General features: G+C 46.9%; 1 protein-coding gene across 14 annotated transcripts in view; it reads right to left on the reverse strand.

Annotated features, from left to right (window-relative positions):
• Positions 1 to 15089, reverse strand: part of ATP11C (ATPase phospholipid transporting 11C) — a 93242-nt gene that overhangs the window by 66532 nt on the left and 11621 nt on the right. For 9 of the 14 annotated variants that reach the window (XR_008311576.1, XR_008311577.1, XM_053273409.1 and 6 more), the window contains exon 1: positions 5234 to 5466. The exons of 2 other annotated variants lie outside the window; for them this stretch is intronic. Coding sequence is in view for 10 of the 12 variants with exons in the window: in XM_053273409.1 (XP_053129384.1) it covers positions 5234 to 5317 (84 nt within the window). In the remaining 2 variants the exon portion in view is untranslated. Of the gene's footprint in view, positions 1 to 2745; positions 2782 to 5233; positions 5468 to 8488; positions 8555 to 15089 lie in introns of those variants that run through there. 3 more of the 14 variants (XM_053273411.1, XM_053273417.1, XM_053273415.1) reach the window with 3 other exon arrangements.

A 15089-nucleotide genomic window follows, 5' to 3' on the forward strand; every position in this document is an offset into this window, starting at 1 on the left:
TCCTTTCGTGCTTTAAAAGGTGCTGCATACATTGATGGTACTATATAACAGTAATAAATATTCATTTAAAAACAAAGCCACAGGAGCAACAGGGAAGAGGCACCCAAAGCAGGGACAAATCTTGGGATTTATTGCAAAATCATAAAACCACAGATTTGGACTTGGGCGCCTGAATCCTAACGAGAGAATCTAGGCAAGCTCCTTCTAAGCGAGCTCTACTATCTCAGCACCATCACCAATAAGGCCCCGTCTTATGCTGTAAAAAAACCCCAAACAGTTTTATGTTATTTCTATATTACCCAACCCCAAATGGCTGCAGGGTTATAGGTTAGTAGAGAACGAGCAGAAAAGCAATTAAAGCAATTAACCAGTTTAAAAAGTTAAATTAAATTAAATTAAATTAAAAAGTTAAATCTACTTGCAAGCTCACTGGTGGCAAGTAAAGCTCACAGGTGATGAAGAATGCCCCCAGCCTTCTGCCGATCAGGAAACCCAGCACCATACAGATCTCCTCCCCAGAAGTTTCATTTCCACTGCCATTTTTGAGGTGGTCAGAAATAGCAGGATCCCACGGTTTCTTACCATCTCCATATCCCAGTGCAAATGGCAGAAGACCCACTACTCACCTAAGAAAAAGTCTCTGGGGGAAGAGAGGGGATGGGTGATGACCACAAATTGTTGGCTGTGCCGGATTGCCAGAACCTAAAGGGTATACTCGTGGGTCAAATGGGCCATAACCCAAAGTTTGGCTTTCAGAAAGCCAAACCTGCCAACCTCTCTAACAGGGATTCCCAGATGATGTTTGTTGACTACAACTCTCAGAATCCCCATCTGCAATAGCTTTTGCTTGGACATTATGGGAGTTGTAGTCAATACCATCTGGGAAACCCTAATACAGGGAACACTGGTGTGGATCCTGCATTTAAGGCCTCCAAAGATGAGCAGGCTTTACCGCAGGTTTTCTGAGAGTTCAAAGTTGCCTCCAAAACCCGATGCAAAAAGTTGATTTTTTAAAATCCAGATATAAATTGGGCTACGCTCCAATTGTGCAGCGGGGAAATGACTTGATTAGCAAGCCAGAGGCTGCCGGTTCGAATCCCCGCTGATGTGTTTCCCAGACTATCGGGAAACACCTCTATCGGGCAGCAGCGATACAGGAAGGTGCTGAAAGGCATCATCTCAGACTGTGCGGGAGATGGCAATGGTCAACCCCTCCTGTATTCTACCAAAGACAACCACAGGGCTTTGTGGGCACCAGGAGTCAACACCGACTCCACGGCACACTTCAGCTTTACAGTCCAATGTGGGATGAAAAGCCCAAATTGTGTGTGAAGTGCTCCCTCAGACCTCACAGGGACTTTGGGGCAAATTTGGCCGATATGTGAACACACAGCTCCATTCTGGAGGAGATGCAAACTAAAAACTGGGTATGAAAACAGACCTCTCCAGCCGGGGGCACTCTCCAAGGCAACCTGGTCCTAGGTCATTTAAGGCTTTAAAAAGATAATACTGGCACGTAGTATTTCACCCAAAAACATATAATCAGTCAATGCAACGGATTTTTTTAAAAAACCAAAACCAAAACCAGGCATAATATAGTTTTTTCCAAGATGTTCCCAATGTGGCTGTCACATTTTGCACTAACCGAAGACGCCCATCCCAATCAGACACCAGAGGTCTACCCAGACCGGGACCAAGAACTTGAGTAGTGGGTCCAGAGAAGAGGAGGACACTCCATCTACCACAGTGCTTTTCAAAGGATTCAAGAGAACGCCAGAGTCCCTCAGCTTATTAGAGATCCCTTAACCAGATGATCAGCAATGACAGATGGGCATTCAGATGAACCCAGTAATGGGGTGGAGAGCTGGTCTTGTGGTAGCAAGCATAAATGGCCCCCTTTGCTAAGCAGGCTTTGCCTTGGTTTGCATTTGGATGGGAGACCACATGTGAACGCTACAAGATATTGCCCTTAGGGGATGGGGCCATAACTCCGGGGAAGAGAAGGTCCTAGGTTCCCTCCCTGGCAGCATCTCCAGATAGGGAAGGGAGAGACTCCTGCCTGGAAACTTGGAGAAGTCACTGCCAGTCTGTGAAGATGATACTGAGCTAGATAGGCCAATGGTCTGACTCAGTATAAAGGCAGCTTCCTATGTTCCTAACCTCTCTGAAAGACAGATTACCTGCCATCACAGTATGGAGGTGTACGAACACACAGACAGCCAGTTTGGCGGTGGCGGGTGGGTCGTTTAAGAAGGAGGGAGGGTGCTCTTACCCCCACCAGCGCTGCGCCGAAAAACACTGGCGTGGTCTTGTCGGGTGACAAGTAGGTATGCTGCTGCCCTGTGCCAGCGATTTTCGGCACAGCGCCAGCAGGGGAGGGTTAAGAGCTCCTTCCTGCTAAAAGGTCACACACACACACCCGCGCGCACCGAACCGGCCCGGACTGTCGAACCGGTCCGGAGGTCCATGAAAGGGCCTCCGAACCGGTCCGTGTACATCCCTACATCCCTGACCTTTCCCTGCGACATGCAACCACAAGGGAGCACTGCACACATGCTAGTTGCCATCTTAACTGCCTGCACAATGCACCCTAAAACATGCACCCCAGAATCCTCTGCAATAAGCATGGCAAACAGCTATACATCCTAAGGGTTATCCTGGAGGCAGAAAGTCTTAAAGTCACTGATTTGCATTCCCTAACAAAGCGCGGGGGAGAGGGGGGGCAAAGTGGAAAGAAGAACATACTGAATCCGATCCACTGTCCATCCCATCCGATCTCCCGTCTCCACCAGTGGCAAGAGAAAAGCAACACACGGAAGAACTCGCAAGGATTTTAAGTAGGTCACCACTAAACTATCTTAATGCAATAGTTTTGAGATTGGCTTCTGCCACGGAGCATTTTATACGCCTGCGTCCAGCCACTCTGCCAGTCGTTTTCGGCATCTCTGACATGGAAAAACTTGCTCACAAGCAAGAAGGCAAGGAAGTTCTTTTCCTTCTCTTGCTTGGGCGGAGGCAACGTTGGGGCTAGTTAAAAATAGTCCTAATGCATCTGGAGGGACACATCTGTCACTGCCTGGGGCTTTGTGCCGGAAGCTCTCAGGAGTGTCCAGAGCGGGGGTTCCACGCACAGACCTTGACACTACAAGTGATGTGGGGCCAGGCCATCATGGGTGTTAGCAGATGCTCTGTTTACTTCCTCCCAACTGCACAGGAAAAAGGTTAAATTAAAACGAGGAGGACACACTCAAAAGCAAAATCCTTCCAAGACATCTCCGTCTAGAATCCACACTGCTGATATTTCTCTGGCTAGGGGGAGCAAGCATGGATTTGTCCCCTTTGCTAAGCAGGGTCTGCCCTGGTTTGCATTTGAATGGGAGACTGCATGCAAGCACCGAGATATTCCCCTCTCTAAGCTTGCAGGCAGAAGCTTCCAAGATCCCTTCCTGGCATTTCCGAGACAGGTCTGAGAGAAAGACTCCTGCTATGTTACAGTGCTCACACATGCAGTCTCCCATTCAAATGCAAACCAGGGCAGGCCTTGCTTAGCACAGAGGACAAGCCGTACTTGCTACCACAAGACCAGCCCTCCTCCTCCTTAGATGAGTCATATGAGATGAAGGAGAATACACTTTTCAAGTTGCTATTCAACTACAATTGGGTTCTCAAAATCCAAGACAAGGAGAGCAGGATACATAAGATGCAAGCCGCACATTACAGCGCACATCCATGACAAAAGCAGTTCTGGGGTGCTACACTGTCTTGTTAGCCAAAATCCCATGATAAGAAACGTCCGACTAAATAGCCGAGAGCTCGCATCTGACAGCAAAACACCTTTGTACAACCGGACCTCAATGCATGGCCATCTGGCCCCAACTCTGGGCAGCATAACCAGTTTAACACCTGCCTTCCAGCTATTTCCACTGTGTCAGGCCGAGCTATGGTGTCAGATTCTGGGTCAGCCAGCTATACCACAGGTTGGGGTAGTTCACCAGTGCACCATAGGTCCAGTGTTCCCTCTAACAGGGATTCCCAGATGTTGTTGACTACAACTCCCAGAATCCCCAGCTGCAATGGCTTTTGCTTGGGGATTCTGGGAGTTGTAGTCAACAACATCTGGGAATCCCTGTTAGAGGGAACACTGCATAGGTCGTCCATACCCCAATTAGTGTTCCCTCTACGTGCTCTGCGCTCACAAGTTTTTTTGATGTCCGCTCAGTTAATTTTAGATCCTGCTCCGGTTGAATCTGGAAAGCCCCAATCTAAATGCATGTGTGCCTTGATATTCCTGCCCAGAACAAATCTCATTCTGCACACAGATGAAAAAAATTAGAGAACACTGACCCCAACATAAACGCACAGGGCACAACCCAATGACAGTGAAGCATTTTAAAGTCCTGCTAATTTCAATAGGAAAGTCGAGCAGATGCAGAAATGTCTTCTCCATCCCGACTAACAGTACTTAACGGTAGCAGAATCTTGACCATCGGGTCACAAGCTCTGGGCAGCTTTCTTTCAAATTCTAGCATAAAAAAAAAAAAAAAAAAAAAGGAGGCGGAAAAGACCTGTTCCACCCCAAAGAAATCCCACCGTTTGCAATAATGAGCTCAAAACGGCTGCCGTGACCTTCAAGCTAAACTCCCATATGACAATAAAAAGAGAGCAAACAAAAAGGACTGGGAAAAATGTGTATTTTTAGTTTGTAAAATACACAGGTCACTCATGGAAAGACTTTCTGACCTCCACGTTTTTTAAAAGAGGGGGCTCATTTTTACACACACCAGGCCAAAAAGCTCTCAAGGGAGAAAACAAGGGGATGCGGGTGTCTGTAGCTGTTTGGGGGGAAATAAAACTGGAAGAGAGGACAGCAGATCACATTTACAACAATTCACAGCTGTGGACTTGAGAACAGGCTAGGTTCAATACAGAAAGGGTTGGGTTTTCCCCTCCCTCCTCAACGTTTGAACTTAAATACAATAATTGAACAAGTGAGATCATCTAGACTGGACGTTCCCAAGCATGGGTTCCCAGGCGGTTTTGGACTACTACAACTCATCATCCCCAGCCACATCCCATCATCCCCAGCCACAACAGCCTCTGGCTCTCGTGGCGGGGGGGTGATGGGAGTCGTAGTCCAACCACATCTGTGGACCCAACTTGAGAACCCCGGATCCAGACCGCGACTCCAGACGGATAAACACGCCAATTTAGCCCTGCTCTGCAAGTCACTGACCCTGGAGGAGAACCTGGACAGCCTAGACAGCCTGGAGCTCTGGACTGACACCCCAATAGTTGCCCTTGAGGGTTGTGTAGCCATGCCAAGGACCTAGAGCCGGGTGGGGGGTGAATGGTCTCCCTTGGGGCAAGCATTGATGGAGGCCAACCCAGGACCAAGCCTCCCTCCCACCCCGCCAAGCAGGCGCTGTGCAGCCTAGGTCATGCTCTGTTGCCACGGCAACGGCTCAGAACCGGACCGGCAGTTGGGCCTGGAACCCCCAAGGTGGAGGGTAGGGAGGAAGGTTCCCAGATGTTGTTGACTACAACTCCCAGAATCCCCAGCTGCAATGGCCCGCCGCACACATCGCACATTGCATGCGCACACACAGCCCGTACTTCTGGTATTTCCGGGCATCAACGGGGGCGGGGGCAGCAGGGAGACATGCTGCCCCCCCCCCAGGGTGGATTTGATTTAAATCAAACTGATTTAAATCACGATTTAAATCACTAGCAGGGTGGATAAAAATTAAAAAAAATCCGATTTAAATCAAAAAAAATCCGATTTTTTTGATTTAAATCGGATTTTTTTATTTAAATCGGATTTTTTTATTTAAATCGGATTTTTTTATTTAAATCGGATTTTTTTATTTAAATCGGATTTTTTTGATTTTTATCCACCCTGCTAGTGATTTAAATCGTGATTTAAATCGTGATTTAAATCAGTTTGATTTAAATCAAATCCACCCTGCCCCCCCCCATTTTTTTTTTTTTTAAACAGAGTGCCGGTGGGAGGAAAGCGGTGGGAGGAGTAAGTGCAAACCCACCCCTTAAAGGGAGACTCACACACCCCACCGGGGTCAAACTTCGAACTGGCACCAGCACAAACCGGTTCGAAGGCCTCTTTCATGGCCTTCGGACCGGTTCGTGCACATCCCTAGTTGCCAGCTGACCATGTAAAAACCACCCTGGCCTGCTCTTGTGCATTTAACAGCTGCCTCACTGGCAGAAACCAGCAATTTCTGGACAGCAAGGAAAAACAGAAAGACAGAAAGCAAAGTAACGTGGGATTCAGGCCTTTAATCGACGGATGGTTGACTGCCACTCTTTTGTGTTGGCTGACGTTTTCCCAGTTGGGTTTCACTTTATTTCTGTGCCATTTTATGGTGACTTGTTATTTTTGTGAAGTGTCCTGAGGAGCCCTGTGCTGCAGGGGCAGGATATAAATATTTTAAGTAAGTCTAAGGAGATATGTTGCTATTACCGCATTTTTTAAAATTACGGTTCCTAATTTCTGTAGTCCAATTTATATATTCGATGGTTGCTAGCTGCCTTTGGTGCTGTATTACATGGAAAGGCAGGTTAGAAATGTTTAGAAATGAATGAGTGAATCTCCTCCCAGTATCTGCAGGTCAAACCGCTGTTAAAATGTTTTAATTTTTGCTGCAACAGACAGCAAACCAGTGACGTTTTCTGGGATGTTCAGAACAAATGTTTATCATCTGTCTGCAAACAAAAAGCACATGTATATCCACTTTCACTTAATTTTATGTCACCTGGAATATCCGTTTACAAAACAGACTCATCAATTGTTATTAGTAGAGAATAAACATTCCTCTATAAGATAGCTCAAGTCTAAACTTTCTGCATATTGCCCAACACAAGCTGTCTTGCAAACTAACACACTCGCAAGTAAGTTTACTGTTGTAACCACAAGTCATAACCCACATATTAAAGCATAGCAAAACAGAAAACACATAACTAATACATCATGCTTAAAGAAAACAGATGTCACAATAAGTTAAAAAAAACAACAAAAAACCTAGCTAAACCACATGCATGAAAATAAAAAGCGATAATCCTAAATACCTAACTGTAGTTACTCTGATGGGTACAACTCAAATAGAAGAGCGATTCCTGAAACTACAACTGGGGTGCATCTACAATTTCAGGGATTCTCAACGTTGGGTCCCCCAGAGGTTATTGGACTTCAATTCCCATAATCTCCAGCCCCAGGGGCCTTCAGTTGGGGATTATGGGAGCTGAAGTCCAATAACATCTGGGGACCCAACGTTGAGAATCCCCGATCTAGATGATTTTGCCGCCTACCGTCTTCCTTTCCAAGTAGTCGACCTCCCCCCCACCCACCGGCGGCGGCTACGGGGGGGGGGGGGGAGCGACCGCTGGGTGTGTCCTCTCTGCCCAGCGGCTGCTGTGAACTGCAAGGCGTGCCTGCACAGTTCAGAAAAAGATCGTCGCTGGCCTGCACCTTGCAGTTCACAGCAACCACTGGCCGGAGAGGACCCCGCCGAAAGCTTCAACAACCTACGCCAGTGATATTCACTATTTTTCAAGAAGGGGCTACTTTAGCACACACACAAAAACCCAAGTTCTTCTGCTAAGAACTAATCGGCCCAATTTTCTTTCACTATCCCTACAACTGGACTAAATTTCGTCCAAATCGGTTAGGCAGCCCACAAATTAGCCCACTTGTGCCTCAACCGTTCACGTGTCCGCCATCTTGAGTAAGGGTGGATAACATCACAAATTTTTGTCTTTAAGGTGCCCCTATGTGTCCCTACAACTGTACCAGTTTATTTCACATGCAGACACGAAGTTTTTCAGGTGAACCTCCCAAAGCGGTTTACAAAAAATTTAAATAAGGAATACATCAAGCCACAGGTCTAGATTTTGACATGGGCCTTCACCTCGTTTCTTTCCTTCCCCTCAGAGCAAGATGGTCCCTGGTCGCTCTGTGGGGGCGCGAGGGGCCCCAACTGCTGAAAATTCCAAATAAATAAATAACTTTATTCCAAAGTAAGCAACTGGGGAAAGAAAGAAAGAAAGAAAGAAAGAAAGAAAGAAAGAAAGAAAGAAAGAAAGAAAGAAAGAAAGAAAGAAAGACTGCAAGCAGAAGCTACCATTAAATGCATTACTAACTAACAATGCAAGTCAATGATCAACACGGCATTTTAGGCACGTCAGCCTAAAAATGCAAGTCAATGATCAACACAGGCCAAGAAATACACACACACACACACACACACACACACACACACCTCCCTGCCCAACATCCTCCCACGTACAAAAATGCTGGGTTTTTTCAACATTCGCTCTCAACAATGCTGATACTTTAAACTTTACAGCCCAGAAACTTTCACGTCTATTGTTGGCCCCTGCCTACGCCCCAGAAATAACCCCCCCGAAACCCAAAATGCCCTGCTCGTACCGCATGCCTGCCGACAGAAAAGGCTAATCAAGACATTCAGCTTACCACCGCCGACCAGACTTTCATCAACGTTTCCGGGGTGAAGGAGAATTCCATTTCCCCGAGACAACGCAAGTTGCCAAATAATCGTTCACAATGGGGAGGCACTCAGGAAAGCAGGAAGAGAGAAACTGAATTGCCGTTTTAAAGCAGGCAAAAAAATGAAAAAGAGAGGAGCAAACGCAAGCTTTGTACAGAAGTTGGGCAACGATCAGATTGCACTGGACTGGAATGCATTCAATTTAAACATGTGCCTTCCAAGCGGAGGGATCTTCTACCTAGAAATCATCAGAGCAAGCCAGCCTGCAATTCTGTACATACTTAGTTCCACGTAAACCCAACTGAACTCAACGGGACTTCGTTTCCAGGAAATATGCATGGAAGTATCCTGCCTGAGTGCGGTCCTAAACCTCACTACAAAGTGTGTCATGTTGAGATCAAAGCAATATTATGGTGGTCGTGTGTTCCGGTCACACTGGCCTACTTCAGATGATAATCTAAGCCACAGATTCCCAAACTTGGGTCCTCGGTCATTCCCTGCTGCTCCATTAGGTGGCTGATATAAAAGTAGTAGTAATTATATGAGCAGACCACAATTCCCCATTATAAACAAATTTAGGAAACTGCAGTTTGTTAAAGTTAAAACAAACAGAGATACCCAAACACAGTTTAGAACATAAGAACAGCCCTGCTGGATCAGGCCCAAGGCCCATCTAGTCCAGCATCCTGTTTCACACAGCGGCCCACCAGATGCCTCTGAGAAGCCCACAGGCAAAAGATAAGAACATGCCCTCTCTCCTGATGTTGCTCCCCTGCAATTGGTATTCAGTGGCATCCTGCCTTTGAGCCTGGAGGTGGCCTATAGACCTCCGACTAGTAGCCACTGATAGATCTCTCCTCCATGAAGTTATCCACCCCTCTTAAAGCCATCTAGGTTGTTAGTTGTCACCACATCTTGTGGCAGAGAATTCCACATTGTGCGTTATGATTATGCATTGTGTGAAAAAGGACTTCTCATTGTTGGTCCTAAATTTCTTGGCAATCACATTCATGGAATGACCCCAGGTTCTACTGTTATGCGAGAGGGAGAAAGATTTCTATCAACTTTCTCCATACCATGCATGATTTTATAGACCTCTAGTTTGCTATCCTGGTGTGCGCCAACTCTGGTTATTGGCAAACCACAGTTCCCTATACTCACACGTAATGCAGAACCTCTCCAAAATGAATTAAAATCTGCACGAAATGGATGAGACAGCACAGTCTGCAGGCACCGTCTCCAATTTGGTCCACTTTCCCATTTGCTCTGAATATGGTTGGCAACTCTGAGGAAAACTACTGAAGATTCCTGTCTCCTGCCTCTCCAGTATTATTTTCACAGCATCAAGTCATTGACTTCCCCAGGGTGCTTTCAGAAGTCCTCAAAGATTGATGCCGGTTCCAGGAAATTCCAAACCAGAACTGGCAACCCTGCCGCTGAAATGGATGCATACCATTTAGTGTAATGCAAGCCCAAAACATCCCTGAAGATAAACCAGGCTCGCTCGCGTTCTCTCTCCACCCCGCCCCCGACACATCAGCAGTTATAATTACCACGTGCATATGTTGTCTGGCTCTGGAATAAATCTGTTGGTGGCAACTTGAGTGTTAAAGAACTATAGTGCAAATTGCCTACAGCAAATGAGCAAAAGTGTGATGGTTCTTCTCTAGGTTGCAGATTAAAGAAAACATCTGGGTAGAGGAGCCACCAAAGCAAGAGAAATGGGTTGCACCTTGCAGGCACCACAAGATCGGATAGCAGATTTAAGCATTTCATTCAGGAAGGATATGAAGTTGCCAACATTTGAACCCGCTCCTGCACCTGCGCCTAGTTAGCAGCTCAGCGTATACACTTTAGCAGGTGAGCAGAGATCAATTCAGACGTTACTTGCATGGCTGGCCTGCCTCCCGAGATAAAGAAAGGCTTTTATGGTGCAACCCATTTGCTCAGAACCTTTATAGCGACTTTGAAATGCCCCTAAGAAATTGCCCTACTGTGGCTTTTGGATTCCCACCAAAATGCAGCATATCTAAGACATTTGTGTCCGTTCATTCAGTTTTTCCCAGCATCTTAGAGACCAATAATTTAAGAGAGGGAAAACAACGCAGAAGCCGAAGCCGCTTCTCTGAGAAGCCACAAGGAAACCACAAAGGGCTTTGTTCAACTTATCAGTCACAAATCGTGCAGTTCCAAAAGAACATTTGTGCAATGCAAAAACTCAAATCCTGCAGAAGCTGTATGATGCTAGATGACGTAAAGGGTGGCTGGTCCTAATGAGAAGAATCAAGCAAGCAGCCGAGCTCTGCTAGGACCCAGAACCTGCCCAAGCACCCCCATTTCTCCCCCCCTCTGCCAGAGACGCTTCCCGCAGACCCCACTGCGACTCCCCTCAGGGTCTTCCCTAATAAATATACACAGCCCTCTTCTGCATATATTCATTTTTAATTTGAAACGTTTTATATATGATGTGATTTTAGCCTATCCTTTAACTTGCTTAACTTTTATTAACCTTTTATTTTACTTTGCATCTATTTGATTAATGTTGTGAGTTGCCCCGAGCAGTACTGGAAGGGCAGGGTATATATATTTTTAAATAAAATAAAAGTTAAAATAAAATAACCTTTGATTCTAACAGTCCCAGTGGCAACTATGTCATGGCTGACATTAATGTGCATGTAAAGGTAACATGGGCCGTCGAATCGGTGTCGACTCCTGGCGACCAAAGAGCCCTTTGGTTTTTCTTTGGTAGGAGGGGTTGACCACTGCCATCTCCCACGCAGTGTGAGATGATGCCTTTCAGCATCTTCCTCTATCGCTGCTGCCCGATATACATGTTCCCCATAGTCTGGGAAACATACTAGCTGGGATTCGAACCGGCAACCTCTGACTTGATAATCAAGTCATTTCCCTGCTGTGCCACTTAAGGTGACAATGTGCAGGTAAGAACAAGCCAAGTCCCTTCTGAGCCAGGCCAAAGGCCCATCTGGCCCATCTCCAATCACTGGGGCAGGGGGTTATGGGAGTTGTATTACAGAAACGGCTGGGGGGGGGGGCCAAAGTTGAGCAGGCCTGTTCTCTCAGGTGTTGCTGCCTTGCCTCATAAGGAAGGTGCTCGAGGCCCCACAGCTTAACAATCCACAAAAGAAGTCCTTCCTTTTGCAGGTTCAGAGGAGGACCCTGGCTTCTAACCCTGCGAGAGAGGGAGAAAAGCCACCTCTCTGCTTGATCCACACGGTGCATTACTGTATTGCACTTATTGCAGGCACGAATTCTGGCGCAGCAGAGGCAGGGGGAAAGGAGGATTTCGAAATCTTCCTGATGCCCACACCCTGCAAACAAAACGGTTCACAGCAGGGAGGAGGAGATAAGAAAATGGCCCCAAGGGAGCAAAGGGAGGGACTCCAGCAGCCGGGCTTTAACAAGGAAGCATGCCCAAGGTTCCTGCTCTCGAGGTCAGCCTCCTTTGCAAACTTGAGGTGAGCCAAAGAGTTAGCCGCTTGCATGCCACCCAAGGAAGAGCCAACAGCATGAACCCGTTTTACATAAAGAGTGGGGAGTGGCTGGGCTTTCTGGCAGCAGCAGGAAGTCAACAAGTTTCTTCCCCTTCCACAGTGACCGGAGTCAGACACAGAAATTAAAAACAGGAGCATAAAAAACCCACTAAAGCTGTGATCATTGCTGCACTCAAAGCACAACCAACCCACCCCGCACAAACATCTGAAATACACACTTTCTGGAATAAGCACTGACAAATATTATTATTTATTCGATTTCTATACCACCCTTCCAAAAATGGCTCAGGGCAGTTTACACAGAGAAATAATAAATCAATGATGGCTCCCTGTCCCCAAAGGGCTCACGATCTAAAAGAAACACAAGATAGACACCAGACCTTCTGTATGCATGTCAAGTGACAGCTGGCTTTTTGATAGGACCGTCGCAGAGACGACTTCCATACTGTCTCACTCCAAACCCAAAGCTTTTCAATAGCACTTATGTACACATTCAATCCCCTCTGGAATACAGGAAGCTGCTTCCTGCAGAGCCAAACCACTGGTCCCTTTAGCTTGGTATCGTCAACCCTGACCGGCAGCAGTTCTCTAGGAAAGACAGGGTCTTTCCCAACCCTACCTGGAGATGTTGCCAAGGATTGAACCTGGGACCTTCTGCAGGTAGATGCTCTTCCACAGAGCTCTGGCCCCATCCCCTAAGGGGCATATCTTTCAGTGCTGACATCTGCCCAAATGCAAACTAAGGGGACCCCAGCTTAGTAACGGGAACAATTCATGCTTGCTACTGCAAGACCAGCTCTCCTCCCCAAAAGCACAACCACTACACTATGGAACCCACCTATGGAGTCTCACAGCTGCTTCAGATATCCCATGAAAGGTGATCAGGGCAGGGAGGAGAAATACATGTGATTCCTGTTGAAAATGCATTGAAAGAAAGAAAGAACTAAAAAACATTCTTTTGGTACTTGCTCCCACTCCTTGTACATGCATGTCAGTATGAGAAGGGGCAGTGTACCGACAAGAGATTGCCCGCTTTGTAGCTCACTAGCCCAGTGGCAGCACCAAAGAAACAAGAAACTGGGATAGAGTTGCCATGCGCTCCCAGCCCCCGGATTTCGGGTTTCACCCGGATTTTAAGCATCTCACTCAGCTTGCTTAGCCCAGATTTCAGCTTTCATTTAAAGAAGGGGGGGGGGGAGAAGCTAAGCTTTTTTGTAGAAGCAGAGTTAGGGAGCAAAATGTGCAATCACTCTTCTGCTAAAAAATTATTTTCATATGATGCAAATTATCCACCCGGATTTGGAAAGCCAGAATGTTGCAGCCCTAAAGTGTGGTTTCCCTTATTTCTACATTAACAGACCCAGAAATATTCGTGTCAGCAAATGGGATATGAATCTACCGCGATTCCCGACTCTGGCCTATCACCTCCCATACCAAACTTTAGAAAGAGGAAATGCAAGCCACGGTCTCTTCCTGTCCCTCACTCCTCCCGAAGTGTCCGACAGCACTCTGACACATGAGGACTAGTCGCTTGAAGCCAAAGAAGAGAAAGCTGACATGACCACAGAAGGGGTGACATTTTAAGATGAGAAGGAGCAGGAAGAAATCCTAAGATCTGGCCGGGGTGGTGGTGGAGAGAAAAATATCCTCATCTCCATATCTTGCTCTTCCGCTTGCAAGCTAAACAGGGGAAGGAAAACTCTCAGCTTCGGTATCCATCTTGCTGGAAAATGGCTCTTTCTTGGGACCTGTATCCACAAAAGGAAAACCTGGGAGGAAATGGAAGAGTTTTCCCACAGGCTCTCCCCATCTCCCTTGGCAAACGGCAAAGTTCTTTTATGAAGAGACCAAACAAGGCTTCTCACATTCCCAAGGTTGACAAAGGCTATTTCCAGGCCTTTGGCACCGATTTCTTCCTTTTATGTCTACACTTTTTATCAGGAAAGTTATCAGGCTAATGGAACAGAGGAGGAGTTCATCATGCTTAAGGCTGAGGAAACAGGACCTTCCTTTTAGATCAGAGCAAAACCCAAAGGCGCTTTAGCACTTGCCATTAAAGTGGGTACAGAAATAGCTCAAGAGAAGTTCATCTGATCTTTTGGAGGCCAAGGAAGTAGGAACAGCAGCCGTACTCAGAGAAAGGTCCTTTTGGAAAGGACACTTGAGATCTATGTGGTTCTCATCCTGTTTACTTCCCAACGTGAGCTTATAATCTATGCTTCTGGATTTTAAGAACCAAGAGCCCCTATACCGTGAATGCCACTGAATGCCACTGATGTTATGTCAAAGGAAGGTCAGATCCCCTGAGGGTGGAGCTTGGGAGGTAAAAGCTGGTGCTCCTTAAGGGTGGAGCCTCATAAGACAAGGGGCAGAGCTTCACAGAGGTGGAGCTTCATAAATCAGGAGGTGGAGCCTGGGAGCTAAGGGGTAGAGAGCCTCATGAGTCAGGGAGTTGAGCCCAGGAGTGAATAGTGGAAGCAGGATAGCACCTCGTGGGATACCTAGCAAAGACAAACACAAGGCTACTATCAAAAGTACCCAATGCTTGCTACTGCAAGATAAACTAGATTGCCCCCTTCGTTCAGGCTTCTCATCCTGCAATCCAACTCCCTCGGGAAAAAGGCCTTCAGCCATTGTGGCAGGGGAAGATGGGAACTGCATTCCAACAACGTCTGGAGACCTAAGGGTCTATAGGCCTGATCGACTCAGGCACCTCCCGCCAGCTGTACTTGGACTACAACTCCCATAACCCCCAGCCACAGTGGTCAATAGCCAGGAATTATGGGAACTGTAGGCCAACATCTGCAGGAGGGCTGAAGTAGAGCAGCCCTGGTCTGCACTGACAGGCAGCAGCTTCTCCAAAACTTTGGGTAGGAGTCTTTCTCAGTCCGACCTGGAGAGGCTGCCAGGGATTGAACCTGGGACCTTCTGCATGCCAAGCAGATGCTCTGCCACTGAGCTATGTAGTAAGCCAGTTAGTCATTCCTGATCTGGCCATTAACTCTGCCTTGGGGCGGTTTCTGGGTTTAATGAGAATTGGCACAGCGGAGAAGCG

Source organism: Hemicordylus capensis, chromosome 11, assembly GCF_027244095.1.
Source record: "Hemicordylus capensis ecotype Gifberg chromosome 11, rHemCap1.1.pri, whole genome shotgun sequence".
Classification (NCBI taxonomy): domain Eukaryota; kingdom Metazoa; phylum Chordata; class Lepidosauria; order Squamata; family Cordylidae; genus Hemicordylus; species Hemicordylus capensis.